Raw genomic sequence first — 15816 nt, 5'->3', positions numbered from 1 at the left:
AATCGTAGTTGTGTTTAGTAAAAAAATTACAATATTCGAAGCGTTTCTCACCACTACTTTATTATTCGAGAGTCACCGTGCGAATGATGACAAAGTGGTAACGTATAGCGCGCTATTGTTTATAGTTTATATTGCCAAAGTCGAACGCCGTGTTATCGATAATTCGTTGCCGAAATATTTTATATATTATAAAATATACATTAACGTGGAATATTAAATTATGGAAGTATTTTAATTTATTGATTAAAATTGATTATTTATTAAACAATTTATCACGGAGCTAATTATTTGAATTTATTCGATTATTTTACCGCGCTTTTCCGAAGTCAAATTCTATAATATTTAGTTTCGCATTTTAAAAGATTGACTTATAGCGAGCTAAATAAATAAATAAATAAATGAGATGTTGAGAAGAAAAAGAAGACACATAAATAAATAAATAAATAATAGCGTGAAAAGAGAGAACATATTAATTATATTTTTATTTATATTTTTATTTATATTATTTATATTATCAGAGAGACATATATGTTACCCTCTGAGAACATTCGTGGACATTGGCTTTGTAGTTCATGTTCACGATTTTAATGTTCACAGAGGGAGTATCGCTTCCAGGGATCATCTAAAAGCGGGCCATGACATCTCTCAGTCTTCTCTGGTAGTATAGAATTTTTTAATAAATAATCAATAGACTTAATATATAATAAAAAAATATATTAATATATGTATAATCATATAAATAGTATCGCTTTTATATTTAAAAAATCATTTTTTTTCAAATTCCCAAAAATTATTACAGTTGAATATTTATAATATCGTGAGATTATCGAGACTAAAAATATACATTGCTTTTGTTATAAAGTTTTCTATTTTTCTATTCTAATATACATGCGTAGAATGAAAATGTTGTATACTTTATAAAAAAAATACAGTAAAACGATAACGAAATAGAAGAAATTTAATTTACAGAAAAATAGCTGCTTTAAAAAAAAAAGAAAAACCTGAAATAGGATAAATTTAAAAGTAGAAAATTTGACCATCGTTTAATTATATTAACTGCTTTCGAAATGTAATATATATGTATATACGAATTTTATTCGTGCAGATAAGATGTATACGAAATTTGTAAAGAACATAAAATTGTTTATTGAATATCAAGTTTTACAAATATTATCACACACTTGTTATGAATGTTTTCGTCTCAGGGCGGGCTTTCTTATATCTCTCGTATATCGTACAAATATAAGATTTATATTCAATATATATATAATATAGCTATGTATATATAATATATAAATACTCGATCATCTTGTAAAGTGGCGATGTGTGTTTCTTTCATACTTATGTACATCGATAAGCCGATCGCGTTTCTTAATCGCGATTACCGTCGTCGGTTTTATAAATGCTAATACTAGATAATTTATTTACTTGCTAGTTTATAAATGCGGATGATCGATTCGTTGATGAGTAATGAGAATAAGAAATGCATCAGTGCGCGATGTGACACGTTCAAATGCAAACCAGCCTCTAACGTTTCGTATTTCGTCTGTCTCCGGAAAATTCAGCGCGATAAAAAACAATAAATAATATTTTATATAGATAAATATTTGTTATGTATATATATGTATATATATACGTAACTATGCTAATTATACTTTTGTGATAAATTATTTTCACAGGCCCTCCGCATAGGCCCGTTTTTCGATCAAAAAGTATCTATCGCTTTCTTCAACAAAGCGATAGATACAACTTTCATATATATGTATATACTTAATGTACAAGATGTTCTCTTTATCGGTCTTTATAGCTCACATATTCTTCTCGCAATTGTGAAAATGCAAAGTTTTAAAATCAACATAAAAACAATAACATAGTGTATCTAAGAATGTATCGCGCATTCACATAAACATTTTTTTATAATTTGCTTACGACAAATAAAAATGTAGCGCAACTCTTGACAAACAGAGCCTCGGTTGAATACGCCGGTAATATTTGCAATATTTTCATCGAACTAAAATCAACGAAAGAACTTATTTGCTCTTTATATAAATTGTATAAATTATTGGACAGTATTATCGCCGGCATAAATAACTAATACTCTGATTTATGATACAATATTATTTCGATTCTGTTTAAAAAATTCCAATTTGCAGACATTCAAATTAAATTTGATAGCATTTATATAAAGAGAATATCATCTGTTACTTTGCAGTGCTTGAAAAAATTGTGCTACATCGAAATTCATACTATACGAATTATCTTTTTGCACAAAACTCAAATATACATTTAAAAATAATAGAGCCGTATTAATTAATAATAGTCCCAAAACTGATCATACATAACTTAAACATCATTTATAATACTTTTGTAGCTTTTTAACTTAATGTATATTCGTCTCCGGTATTTAATTTTGTCTTTACGAGCAAAAGTATAAAGTAAGCTTCATTTATATTACTTACGTCCTATTAACTCGCATACACTAAAAACGCCTTTAATTATACAACTTTGTACAATATCTCGAATGTTATGAAAATACAAAAATGTTCAAAAAACAGTCGAGTACGATTTAAAAAATTCTACAAGCGTTATTACCTCGTAATATAATGACGACTGTTATATATTTATTAATTGGAGTTGAAATATACTCCCATGTCTTATTTGCGTTTTGCTGGATTAAGTTTTTAGCATTGGAAGGAAATGTATGTATGTACTTTGACGGATATGCATTAATATGAATTGGCAGTATGTAGTTTATATAAAATGTGTTTGGAGATATAAATATATAAATATATCTCGACAATTTCCGATACCAGTAAAGTTTGAGCATTTGTGCGTTAAGTTTACAAAATTTTTCCTAAGAGAAAAAGTTCCTGATTGTGGTATCCGGATAAGTAAAATACAAATTCATACAAAGTATATATGTGTATCCCAATAAAAATATTTGTGTATACAACTTTTTATCGATAATACTTTATCTCGCGAGAGCGATTCTTGGAGTGAATAAAACTTGCTTCGTTTTTTTAATGGACCATATTTTCGATAAAGCAATCTTTATACACACTCTACGTTTACAATAAAATAGATCAACTCTAGAAATAGCGATAGATTGGTCCGAAAATATCGTGTCACTAAATTCCGCGAATGAGTCTTATACATCTTTCGCGACCAATCTACAAGGAAAATCGATCGTTGACTTTGTTATACTAAACAGTTTATCGTATAATACCCATATTCGATTATTTTCATATTTAATTCTAAAATAATATTTTCGATTGAGATCGTAATACTAGGTGGTTGATTCAACAAAGGGTACACGCACGAAATCTTTCTCTGTAACTGCGAGCTGCCAAGGATGTTGAGTAAAAAGTATAACTTAACACGCTAATCTTATTAAAAATTCACATCCGAATATAATATAGATACAAGTTACAGAAATTTTACGGTCTTAAAGCATAAAATCGAATATTATGCTCGCATCGAGTGAGAATTGACAATTTTATGTAAAATATCCCGTAATAAATATAAAAATTTATCCATTGTTCACGAAAACATTCTACACAATTATATATCCTTTTCTAAATAATTCTAAAATAGAAATGTCTATATAGACTTTAGTTAAAAATTCTTCCAAATGTAAGAATGTACAACAAAGTTTATCTATCAGTAAACTGATTTTAATAGATACAAAAATAGAATGAATATTATTTCACATTTTCCATTTTTCATCTTAAATCGTACATTACTCGATCGAGCGATTCATGCGTATTCCACCTTTTTATTAAGCGTAAATATGGCAATTATTAGCATCGACGAATGCAATTATACGAATATACGAATTACATGAATGCGGAATAGCAACGTACGCGACTTTTTCGCTGGGATTGCAAAGCGTAGAGTATTCCTTTTTTACTTAGGCAAAACTGCTCTCTGATCAATGTATATGAAAGCATACATAATCAAAGGGCGTTATCCGAAATTACCCCGGATTTTCATGCAAATATCGAAGAAAGATATCGTAATGTTTCTTACTCACGCATGACTACATTATTGTACATCGACTTTCATACACATTGTAGAAAACACACTGGACTCGATCATGTAATCGTATAATTTATGTCTCGGTCACAATATATGCGTCTTATAGCACATTCACACGCAATTATCATAAACATCTATGACACAAAGTGCTAGTCGAGTTTTTCCGCGGCTGATCGCGGCACGATCCTCGTGCGCTCGCGTTATCAAAAATACGAAAGAACGCTGACACGCTGTCGGAATTATATTGGCAAATACACAATTTTGAGTTTCACACTCGAAATAAACAACGCTAGTACCGGAGAGAGGAAACATTAATTATTAGAATGGAATGATTTAATAAATGACCGAATGCTACATTCCGAATTAAATCGTATTAAATTGAGCATTCGGACCACGCGTTAATTGCGCCGTTCATCGACGCTAATTAACTATACGTTTACATAATTCTGATAGTAATCGCGTAAATTGGTTACGCGACAGACTAAACGGTCATAATTAATTTACACTACCTCCCAGGTACTAACATTGAGAATGTGACGTTGCAGTCTATCCATCAGTTAGGATGGCACAAGGCTTAGGAACCTGCTTTAGCATTCGAATTCCGATGCTGTTATGGCATTCAGATCTTTCATGAGACCTTCTAAGTTGGCCATTTCCTGATTCAATTCTTCCGTAGAATATGATGGCTGTAATCACAATTTAAGTCGATCATAAAGTAATTATATCAAGTGTCCATAAATATAAAATATTGCAAATTGTACAAGAATCAATATAGCATATAAAATATAGTACAGATCTAACAAATTTTTACCTTTAAACGTTCAACTTCTTCCGAAGTATGCGTCGGATTCGACACCGAGGCTAAACGATTTTTCGCCAATTGCGACGACGAACTTTGCGGCTTCTTATATGGGCTTCCGGACATTGTCGGCCTCACTGTCACTTGCGATACTGCGGTTGTAGAAAAAAATTTTGTTAAGCCTATTTTCGATTACAATAATTAGTATATACGATACTAACCACCGTGCTTCTGTTGCGCTGGTGTCGAAGGAGCACTCTGCGGTGGAGGTGCCGGCACACTGAAGCTCTTGAGCGGATGGCCCTGCAAACGTTTGCTATTGTTGCTCTCCATTCCAACGGTGTTGCTCATCGGTTGATTACTGCCACCATAATGACCGGGGGCATATTGAGTGCTTCCACTGTACGACTGCCCGCTTGTGCCATATGATAACTGAAAAAAATGAACAATTAGAGGATAATCTTTACTATAGGCATTAAGCAATAATTTACATTACAAATCTTACTTGACTCTGTAGCGGTTCGTACGAACTAGGCATATTACAGGAATCCGGGCTGGATTCCGGCGTCGGTTCCAACGTCACGTGCGCGCGATTTAAGCTGTATTGCGCGACCGTTCGTGGATAATTTTGCCTCACCGAAGACGTGTCGCTGCACGACGTATGAATAGTTGGCTGTGACATGCTCGTATTTACAATTGGGGTAGCCGTAGCTATAGCTGCAATAAATCGAAAACTTTGATATCCATATTGAAATGATGATCGAAATGAATATCATGTGTTTGTGTAGATTTGTCTTGTTATGGAAAATAATATTGTACTTTGAATAACTCAACTGCTACTGATATATAAAAGCATATCATTACATATCACAAATATTTGTGCATGATTACGAGTGGCAATTTTACTACTACTTACGCTGATGCAAAGGTGTACTGTCAACAGGGAGTGTAATTAGTTTTGGTTTGTGACTTCCACGACTGTGCTGTCTGCTCAGGGTTGAGCACTTCTCGTCAGTGTTACCTAATAGGAAATGAGTAAAAAGCAACCAAATAACAAAACTAAGAAAATTGCAAATAAAATATACAGAGTCTCTCTTTCTCTCTTTTAGTGTACTGTACAAACTAAAATATTAATTTATGAATAAAATTATCGAAATAATATTCTATAATGTGCGATAAAGGAATTATTCTTGCTTATGCAAATGAGATAGCTGTTAGTTTTGTGATGTGATTCGAATGTTTCTGGTGATGTTTGATTCGTGACAGTGCAGCAATATATTCTCCATCAAAATTATATATATTTACCCATATAACTTGGCACATAAGTACGTTTGTCCAACGAACTAGAATTTCCATGTACGTTATCCTGATTATATTCTAGATTACCCGATCTAGGTAATGTGTTACTAGTAACGCCACTAGTAGATGGTTCACCGTTTAATGATGACTTTTCAAGAGCTTTCAATTCCATTTGATCGTGATGAATCCATAAATCTGGCGGTTTAATATTCGTTTTCTGATTCGAGTCTTTCATATATCTGCGTATAAAGGTTGTAAAGATACATTAATGACTTGTAATAAATATTAGTAATTGTTAAAACATAATTTTTTAATCATTAAGATATACCCTTTTTTTCGATCTGGTGAATTTGGATTACGTTTGCAGCATACTACGATCACTACTGATATACCAGTGATAATGACAATCGAGAAACCTACTATGATATAAATCAATAGATTGGAAAGGCCTCCATCTAAAAAAAAAATGAAAACAGTTAGTTTTTGTTATTGTTTTGTTTTTCATATTTGAAATTTAAATGCATGATTTTTTATCACATTAAAAATGTGCAGGGAAATTTTTCACACTTGGGAAGGTTAAATTATAAGCTTTTAATGGAATAACACATGCTTATAAACACATGCAATTTAGAACAAAATGCTTAATTAGAATAAAAGAATAAAGTTGGGGATAATATCTTACCTCGATCATGCAATTCGTCATAGATATCCATGCCGTTGCCTACCAAGTAAGAATAAAAAATAAACATAATAATTAACACTAATTTATGAATGTACAACAAAGTGCAACATGAAGCATATGAAAATAATATGTATATGCAGATAACATTATACGTTTATATATACAGTTGGATTAATATATAGGCATTACATAAAAGGTCTATATTACACTGTACAACAAAACAATCAAATTTAACGTGATCAACATCAATGAATAAATAAGTAAAAATCGAATTATTTACTTTGTGGCGTTTTAAATGAAACTATCGTGGAGAAAGGTCCATATCCCTTGGAATTCCGAGCTTGAATCTTGAAAAAATACATCATGTTGGGATGCAGACCCTTCACAATAGCGTCCATCTTGTCACCAATAACACCTTCGACCAACCAATCGCGATCCCATTTTGTATTGTCGGTGGAATAAATTATAAGATATCCTACAAATTGATATAATTTAATATAAATGTATTTTATTTTTTGAATCTTAAAAGGAAAGGAATATTACCAACCTGTAATCTGTCCATTAGGTTGCTTAGGAGGTTGCCATTGCAATAGGACGGAAGTTGGATGATCTTTCACAGTTTGAATAGTCAAATCCCGGGGTGCTGTACTAGGTGCAGCCTCTTGCGTTTGATTCAAAACGACCATACTCCAAGGCGAACTTCGTTTACCCTGCGGATATTTTTCTGTAATTTCTGTATACATTTATTTTTCTCAGTTATTAGATACTGTGTGTAATTATTTTTTACCTTGACCAGTTTAACTGTAAACTCATATTGCGTGTTGGGTTTTAAATCATGAATCATACAATTGAGATCTGTGGCATTGTAATATTTATATCTTGGACTGCTACTGTGATGATAGGATGTATAACGCACCACGTAATACCGATTATCGGTGACATACTAAAAATAAATGTCTTTGCTATAGATATTTTTGTTTGACCTTTTGCGCGTCATTTTACGAGGTTTTATAAAATAATAATGCTATTATATATACGTGTGTGTGACGTAAACGTACTTGACTTTTCGATAAAGTCGAATCGGTCCAATATAGCACAACGGTAGTAGCCGAGAGCACGATAGCTTTAAGGCCAACAGGTGGTAATAAAGGCACTGCGGATTCGGATACAAAACGTTCAGGAGTTCTTACATTCGCATACGCTGGTTGACCGTCGCCAACATTATTCGTTGCTCTTAAAGATATTACATACTCTGTTGTTGGTTCTAAGATTATGGAAGAAGAGAACGGTAAAATTAAAATTGAAGATTTTATATAAAAAAATGAAACACAATTTCTCGTAATGTTTTACCGATAGGTTTGATTGCGTAGGATCGTTGCTTTCCATCGAGAACTTGTATCTCGACATCAGGATAACCTTTGCCCCAACCTAATTTATATTTCCTCACTTTTATGCTTTGGTCTTTCGGAGGATGCCACGATACCAGTATAGAATCCGCCATAGCGTTCGCTGTAATAACATATGTGCACAAATATTATAATAAGTTTAATAATTAAAATGTCATTTTAGGTTTCAACATACAAATCTCTATACCTTTTAGATTACTAGGTGCATTGGGTACTTTTGTTTCGTCCAAATCGTTCTCATACGTCTCTATCTTTGTCCATTCCGTCCAAGGCCCAGTTCCATTGACGTTGAAGGCACATATGCGAACTTGATACACAACGTGCTTCTCGAGTCCATTAAGCACGTATAAACGTTGATTTCCCTCAGTGGTTACCGTAATCGGAGGCTTTCGATCTCCGGATCGGGAATCGTGCGGATATCTGCGATAACGGATCTTGTAACCCGTAATAATTCCGTTTTGTCCTTCGAGCGGAGGTTCCCATCTTACGATAATACTCTAGAAAACAAAAAGAATATATATTTAGAATATAGAAGACGGGGAGCGAAATTCTTTAAATATATTCATTCACTCTTGTCTGATTTAAAAATTGTCTCGGATGGTACCGTTGAACTAGCTGCTTCTAACGTAACATTATGCGGTGGTTGCGTGGGTTGTGCGCTATGAGTTCGAATTATGATATCCTTACTAAACGCTCCCGGGCCATTTTCGTTGACCGCTTGAACTCTAATACTGTATTCCGTATAAGGCACGAGATCCACCAATTCATACGTTGTACTAGTAGTTTCACGCGTTACTTCTTCACCATCGCCCTAAAAATGTTAAAAATTAAATGGCTATCGATATTATCACATTATCATATTAAAATTTTTACTATTCGCAATTATATACCTCCATAAATGTAATAATATATTTAGATATTCGACCGTTAATAACTTGTGGCTCCTCCCATGATAAGGTAATACTCATACTACTCGTTGCATGACCTTCTAGATTCAGTGGAGGTCCAGGAACATTGGCCTAAAAGATCGCGCAAAATGTTACAGACGAGATAATAAATATAATAATAGTCAAAGAGAGAGAGAGAGAGAGAGAGAGAAATATGATATGCTAACCTCTATTAATGTTGTAACTTGTAATACTTCGCTAGGGACACTTGTACCTCGAGCGTTTTGCGCAACTACATGAAATTGATACGTCATACTGGGCTGTAAACCACGTATCATAGCCTCCAGTTTTTGTTGCGTGTTGACAACTCTCTCCCTATACAAATTAATAGGTTAATCATTTATTTTATATGGTCATAATGTATATATATTTTATTTATTTTTCACCTCATGGCCCCTTCTTGTTTATAATGTATAAAATAATTGAGTGTGTCACTGTTGGTATTTTCCGGCTCTTGCCAGCGTAGCGTAATAAATCTTGCGGTAACGATGACGAGACTCAAGTTCCTCGGTGGAGAAGGTACTCCACCTCCGTCAAACGCCTCCAAAGTATCCGTGTTATCTATAAAACGGGAGTCTGGGTCGTAAAGGGAGTTGGGATACTTAACCGAGCCCGGGAGGAGATCCGCGGGATCATCGGAGGGACTTATGGAAAGCGGGGGATTCGGTGTAAGTGACGACAATGTATGTCCCAGGAGAGTACTCGGATGTTGCCACGTCTTATTATACAACTGTTTGTGCGACCACTTTTTCTTAGGAACTGTTTTGGGAGTCGTTATTCTATGGGAATTTATTCTCTCTGCGCAATATTAGCACGCAGAACAGTTAATCGGCAAGGAATACGCGAGAAAGGAAAAAATAAATAAAGATAAAATTAAAATTTCAAATAGAAATAAATGTAAAAATAGAGAAATGTAAAAACAGAAATGAAACGAATGTATGTAAAATCGATATAAAGAAGGAGAACAAAAAATTTCGCGTGAAGAAATATTTGTCGACCGATTAATGAAACGATGTGTGTAAAGAGATTTCATGGTAAAACTCACTGGGCTGGTTAATTGTGAGACGCGCTGAGGCTTGAACACTACCAGCAGGATTCACTCCTATGCACTGGAAAATTCCCGCATCTATAGGCAGTAATCCATTGATTCTCAAATTATATCTGGAAAAATTGGAAAAATTTTTATTTTTTTTTAAATAAAAGCCTGATTTTAAAAGATAGAATTTTTTTCTTTAAAAAAATATAAATAAAATATAAAAATATTTTCTATATACATACCCATTGATAATTTGCCAATATGCGCTCAACGTAATACGCTCACCATTCTTCAACCAGGTAATTTTCGGTTCCGGTTTCCCATAAATCTCACATTCAAATTCTAAATCTTGATTTTCACTTGCCACTTTATCCTCGGGCTTTTTAACAAATTTCGGCGGAACTGCAGATTAAATTAAGCATAAAATTTCGCAAATTTTTATATACATCTGTGACAAAATTACACGCTAAAATAATATACAATTTATGTACCTTGTATAATTAATTCAGCGACTGCATCCAAAGATTCAATCTCATTTTCTGCACGACATTGATACGAACCATGATCTGATTCTCTGACAGCTGTGATCATGAGACTAGAAGCTGCGACTTTGCGATATCTTGAATAGAATATATCTCTCGTAAATACATACATACTATAATACATTTAAATTTATATATCGTTAATTTATTCAAAGTTATATAATATAATATACCTAGAGTCAAATGACAAATCGAGAGCGGCGCCGTCTTTAAGCCAAAGGATTGTCGGTTTCGGATAACCGTTGGCAGCGCATTCGAGAGTCACGTCAGATCCTTCGACAGCGATTTGTTGCAAAGGCTGTGCGATGAATACCGGGGCGCTAGATCCTTCGTCTGTACGATCGAAGAAAATTTACATAACAAATCTGATGTGTCTCGTCAAGCGTGTTTAATTCTATTACCTATTGTTTGTTAGTAAGACTTACCAATATCGCTAGATAATAATCCTAATTGTGCTTTGTTGCTCAGTCTATATTGGCCGTAACCGCTAGCGTTACATCTGTACGATCCAACGTCGGGATTCTGAACATTTTCAATTTCCAACGCGCCTGCAAAAAGAGATCAGCAAGATAAATTATATCGATATATGTCAATTATATGATAAAAATGATAAAAAAAATTATTATTTATCAATAGTAACAAATATTTTTCTCAATTAAACGTCACATAAAAGTATCTATATACATGTTATACCTGATGGCAGGATTGTCATTCGACTTTGATCGAGCACTAATGGATGTTCGTCTTTCAACCACTGTATCTTTAACAAACTAGAGGAAGCCGGTAGAGCGCAGTTTAAATATGCAATTTGTCCTGCATAAACCATAGTATCTTGAGGCTCTCTTTCAAAGCCAGGCAGGCCTTTAAAAAAAATCAATGTTTCATTACATAAACATATCGCGTTGTAGAAAACTTTCGCATCATTCTAGGCAAAAGTATGAAGTTCTTTTAGAGGATAGGATATATTCAAGCACATGTATATTATAATATGGATTATAATATACATATTATAATATATTATAATATATATTATAATATGGATTTAAAATTTAAATGTAGATACTAACTTGCTAGTTTGATGGTAGCCGTTCGCGAGACAATCGCTCCGATATTATCTATGGAAGCTAAGCACTGATAACTTCCGGTTAACTCTGCGCTACCAGCGTACACGCTATTTATATACAATGATCCGTTTGCTAGCTGTGATCTGCAAAATCATAAAATCAGGATATTTCTTCAGACACCTGATGACGATGCAAGGGATCTCATAATCTCCCTCGTAGAGGCGTATTTACCGATAACTGTCTCCGATAAATGTGATCGGCTGACCATCGTCCGTGCGCCAATGTATACTCGGAGATCCAAAGGCGCTCCTCGCCTCGCAGTCCAGTCTCGCTGGACCACCCTGTTCCACCACCACATCCTGCGGCTCGATAGTGAAATCTAAGCCTCCTGCGCTGACTGCAAACAGAAGAAGGGGGAAAATTAACGACGAAAGAAACAATATTCTCTCCGATAAAGCGAGAATCTTTGCCGGCCCTACAATCCCCGAATTCAATTTGTCAAGTAGAAGCGATCGCACGCTTCCGGATAAGAATCGCGACGATAGGGGCTTCCCAGTCTGTTTACGAAGGGGACGTTTAACGATCACACCCGATACACCGGTTAGAAGCAGGGCGCTATTGCAATATCAAATTTCGGCCCCATAGTGAGTCTCGTGACCCATTCGTGCACAACGCGCGTTAGTTAGAGGGTGTAGATGTTAAAAGGGGCGGAGGAGGAAGAGCCGGGCGCATCGAGTGAATAGAAGAGAAAATCGGCCGCGGAGGAAGAGAAAGAGGCGATTCGAACAAAGGGTCGTCCACCCCAATAGGGGCGTCCCAGCTTGCTCGCTCGCCTGCTTGGCGAGACGCCCAAATGCCTGAATTCTCTCTCTTTGTTTCCGTTCTCTCTTTTCCATGTGTCCCTTAGCGCGATCGCACTATCGCGATACGAAACGATTTAATGTCGCGTACGATTCGACCGCGACGGAAAAGAGAAACAAAGAGAGATGAGAAGAAAAGAGAAGAAAAATGTTCGTTGCGGGACATTTTTATGGGCGACGAGGCGAGAGATCGTTCGGACGATTCCTCGCTTTCTGGGAGACCGCGACGATAATATTTTCGATACTTTTCGGCGGCTTCTGAGAAGAAGACATTTAATGTCTGAATAATAATGACTGGGTAAATGTAGTATATTTTATCCTTAAAATATGTTTGTGTAAAAATCATGATATTGCATTATTTTTTACGTATCGATTTTTCATATGATCAGAAAATTCATACATGATAGTCTGATAAATCTGAGACACGCACTCTCTGCGTATATAATAAATATTTACATTATTACTCTGTATATATACAGGGTGTACAAAAAGTATGGAACCCCCTGAATAACTTGGAGAGACTTCATTTTAGAGAAAAATGTTAAATACAAAAGTTGTAGGGCTTTAAAATATCTATTTACTAGTCTTATCAACATGATCACAGATGGTGTTGTCAAGGTTACATGAAGGTCACCTTGAATTTTTTAAATGGAAACCCTTATTTCTTATTACATATTCTTGTAGTTTATCTCGAGAGCTTTCCAAAACACTATAATTAAATTATTTTTCATTAAATACTTTTCAAGTTATAGTTAAGACTCGAAGTAATTTTTTAATTTTACATAAATTATAAAATATCTCATAAAATATTCATTTTTCGATGATCTTACTTCAATACTTTTATGCTCAAAATAATGAGAGGAATCAATTGGTGTAAAAAAACGCACGTTTTTCAGAAGGTTCCATACTTTTTGTACACCCTGTATATAAAACAATTGTACGAGAATTGCAATGTTTATTAACTTTTTCTCAATAAACTATAATAGAACAAACGTTTGTAACATTAAAAATTATTTAGCATTATAAAAATTATTTTTAATAAAATTGAAAAGTACATCTTAGAATGTGTCTCCTGCTCGGAAATATTTATATAAAAGAAGAGAGCAAAGTATAAAATGTTTTTTTTTTCTTTTTCATGATCTAGGAAGTTCTAAAGAAAAGAGAAAACGCACAAAGATTTTATTTATCATATACCGTGCTTCTCCAAGTCTCTCGCCTCGAACGCCTCGGCGTTCATAACAAACTGGAATTCTATCGGCAACCATCTATCACGGGGATTTTTCTATGCGCGCAATACATGTACGACATTATTCCGACATTCTGCATTAATCGCGGAACGCTGAAAGGCACTCGCAACCTTTGGTCTTTACGAAAACGTTCGAGTATTAGATCTTGACTTCTTCGAAAGAAAGCTTTTCTAAGCGCTGCTCCTTTTCTCTCTTTCTCATATTCGAGCAATGCCTCACTTCGAGATTGAACGATCTCTCGCGCATGTATTTTAATATTTAGATAATGTGTAAAATCATATTGCGCGTTCGCGGAATGTTCCACGCTCCGAGAGTATCTTTACGAGCGGTGCCGACGTCATCGAGAAACGGAATGCAGATGCATCATCATTTTTATCTGTAATTCAGTATTCAAGGTCGGGGTTAAGCGTTTGAAACGGCGTTAGATTTTCTTTTCGTTGCCGCCTCGGCGAGTAGCGTGAGAAATTCCATTTTATCCGCATCATCCGCAAAATTTCTGATTAGATGCTCTCGATTCTCCGCAAACATGTCGATTAAACGGAGCCGCTGTTATCCTCTTCGTTATCGGGTATAACTTAATAACTTTGGCCAATCAAAATCGAACCGTTATTCTCATCTAACGAATGCTGGAAAAACAAGTATCTATGTGTGAGAGAATGATTATTTTAAGATGAATTGAGATGAACATTTTATACGAAAGATGGAGGAGGAAAACTCGAGAAATGCGTTCAAATGAGAAATATAAGTCGAATTGCCGATTATAACGGTATGTAATTACAAGATGGAGTAATCGATAGTAATCTCCGATTAGCGTAGAGCTGATCATCGATGCTAACATTGATCGAGCAGGGCGCACTTTTCAGGAAACCGAGAGCCAAGCATGAAAGGTGGTACGGCATGATTTCGAGGAATTTAATATTTAATCGTTTTAACCGAGTGCGTAGAAATAACGTCTTTAATAATTTACACAGAGAAAAATGTATACTGTATTCAAGTAAATATTATTTATTTCAAGTACATCATAAGTTTGTATATCCGCAAACATATCATAAGTTCACCACAAGCACTAAATTTAATTAAATATATTCTGAATTTTAGTAAGTGCAGTATTTTAGTCAAGAATATTTTGTATATTAAATTAAAACAAAAATTTGGTTTGCTCACTATATAAAGTAAGTTTGATTTTTCTTTGATACAACTTTACAATATTCTTGAAGAGAAAATAAATTCTTCTTCTGAGTACATGATAATGAGATTTTCCAACACTTGTGATGAGTATATTTTAAGACTATCATCAAGAATATATTCTTTGTTGAAGAAAACTATTCCTTAAGAAAAGAAAAATAAACTGAGTAATCGCTTTTCTTGGCAGTAGAATGATATTTTTCTCTGTGTACAATTATCTAAAAAATGACCGCAATTAGTCTAAAAAAAATATTTCCTGCTATGACCGCACAATTGAATTCTACTACGAACAAAATTCCGCCAGGCACTCGATTCTCCATCAAGAGCCATCAATGGCGGGAGTTATCGGATTATATAGTTCCCAATTGGCGGACATTTTCCCATAACCGCAGCATCGAGAATGGAGCACTCTGAGATTCTCTACCGTTTGAGAGTCACTGACGACGGTTATTGGGTTACAGTTTCACGCTCACGGTGGTCTGTCACCTTCGAGCGCGCGAGAGCACGAACGTAAAGCGAAGGGGGGGAAGAAGAGGGGAAACGATGATCTCCGGTAGATCGACGACGGTAGATTTGATACGTGCTACAGACGTAATTTCCATCGCGTCGGCAAAGAAATAAGCGGAAAAATCGAATCTTCAGCGCGCGTTCATCGGCGACATACTTTGTGAATCGTTGTCCAATTGTGCTGAATTAGCACTAATCGCATTC

General features: G+C 34.6%; 1 protein-coding gene across 6 annotated transcripts in view; it reads right to left on the bottom strand.

Moving 5' to 3' along the window:
• Positions 1 to 1232: 1232 nt before the first annotated feature.
• The window catches only part of Fra (neogenin protein frazzled), a 25504-nt gene continuing 10920 nt past the window's right edge, over positions 1233 to 15816 (bottom strand). The window contains exons 1-27 of one of the 6 annotated variants that reach the window (XM_083092305.1): positions 13868 to 14489; positions 12045 to 12210; positions 11817 to 11956; positions 11443 to 11610; positions 11175 to 11297; positions 10923 to 11082; positions 10699 to 10826; positions 10450 to 10609; positions 10217 to 10332; positions 9558 to 9969; positions 9339 to 9486; positions 9115 to 9243; positions 8829 to 9035; positions 8412 to 8721; positions 8169 to 8327; positions 7877 to 8082; positions 7606 to 7761; positions 7366 to 7528; positions 7099 to 7293; positions 6819 to 6857; positions 6465 to 6591; positions 6143 to 6375; positions 5754 to 5858; positions 5343 to 5554; positions 5059 to 5269; positions 4850 to 4989; positions 1233 to 4724 (exon numbers count right to left, since the gene is read on the bottom strand). In XM_083092305.1, coding sequence (XP_082948431.1) covers positions 4626 to 4724; positions 4850 to 4989; positions 5059 to 5269; positions 5343 to 5554; positions 5754 to 5858; positions 6143 to 6375; positions 6465 to 6591; positions 6819 to 6857; positions 7099 to 7293; positions 7366 to 7528; positions 7606 to 7761; positions 7877 to 8082; positions 8169 to 8327; positions 8412 to 8721; positions 8829 to 9035; positions 9115 to 9243; positions 9339 to 9486; positions 9558 to 9969; positions 10217 to 10332; positions 10450 to 10609; positions 10699 to 10826; positions 10923 to 11082; positions 11175 to 11297; positions 11443 to 11610; positions 11817 to 11956; positions 12045 to 12210; positions 13868 to 13910 — 4455 coding nt within the window. In that variant the 5' untranslated portion in view covers positions 13911 to 14489 and the 3' untranslated portion in view covers positions 1233 to 4625. Of the gene's footprint in view, positions 4725 to 4849; positions 4990 to 5058; positions 5270 to 5342; positions 5555 to 5753; positions 5859 to 6142; positions 6376 to 6464; positions 6592 to 6818; positions 6858 to 7098; positions 7294 to 7365; positions 7529 to 7605; positions 7762 to 7876; positions 8083 to 8168; positions 8328 to 8411; positions 8722 to 8828; positions 9036 to 9114; positions 9244 to 9338; positions 9487 to 9557; positions 9970 to 10216; positions 10333 to 10449; positions 10610 to 10698; positions 10827 to 10922; positions 11083 to 11174; positions 11298 to 11442; positions 11611 to 11816; positions 11957 to 12044; positions 12211 to 13867; positions 14490 to 15816 lie in introns of those variants that run through there. The other 5 variants (XM_083092302.1, XM_083092304.1, XM_083092308.1 and 2 more) reach the window with 5 other exon arrangements.

This window comes from Camponotus vicinus, unplaced genomic scaffold (assembly GCF_025532165.1).
Source record: "Camponotus vicinus isolate PSW18456_S1 unplaced genomic scaffold, iyCamVici1.0 SCAF_2, whole genome shotgun sequence".
In the NCBI taxonomy this organism is placed as follows: domain Eukaryota; kingdom Metazoa; phylum Arthropoda; class Insecta; order Hymenoptera; family Formicidae; genus Camponotus; species Camponotus vicinus.
The sequence above is the reverse complement of the archived record's forward strand: the minus strand, read 5'-3'. Positions and strand labels throughout refer to the sequence as shown.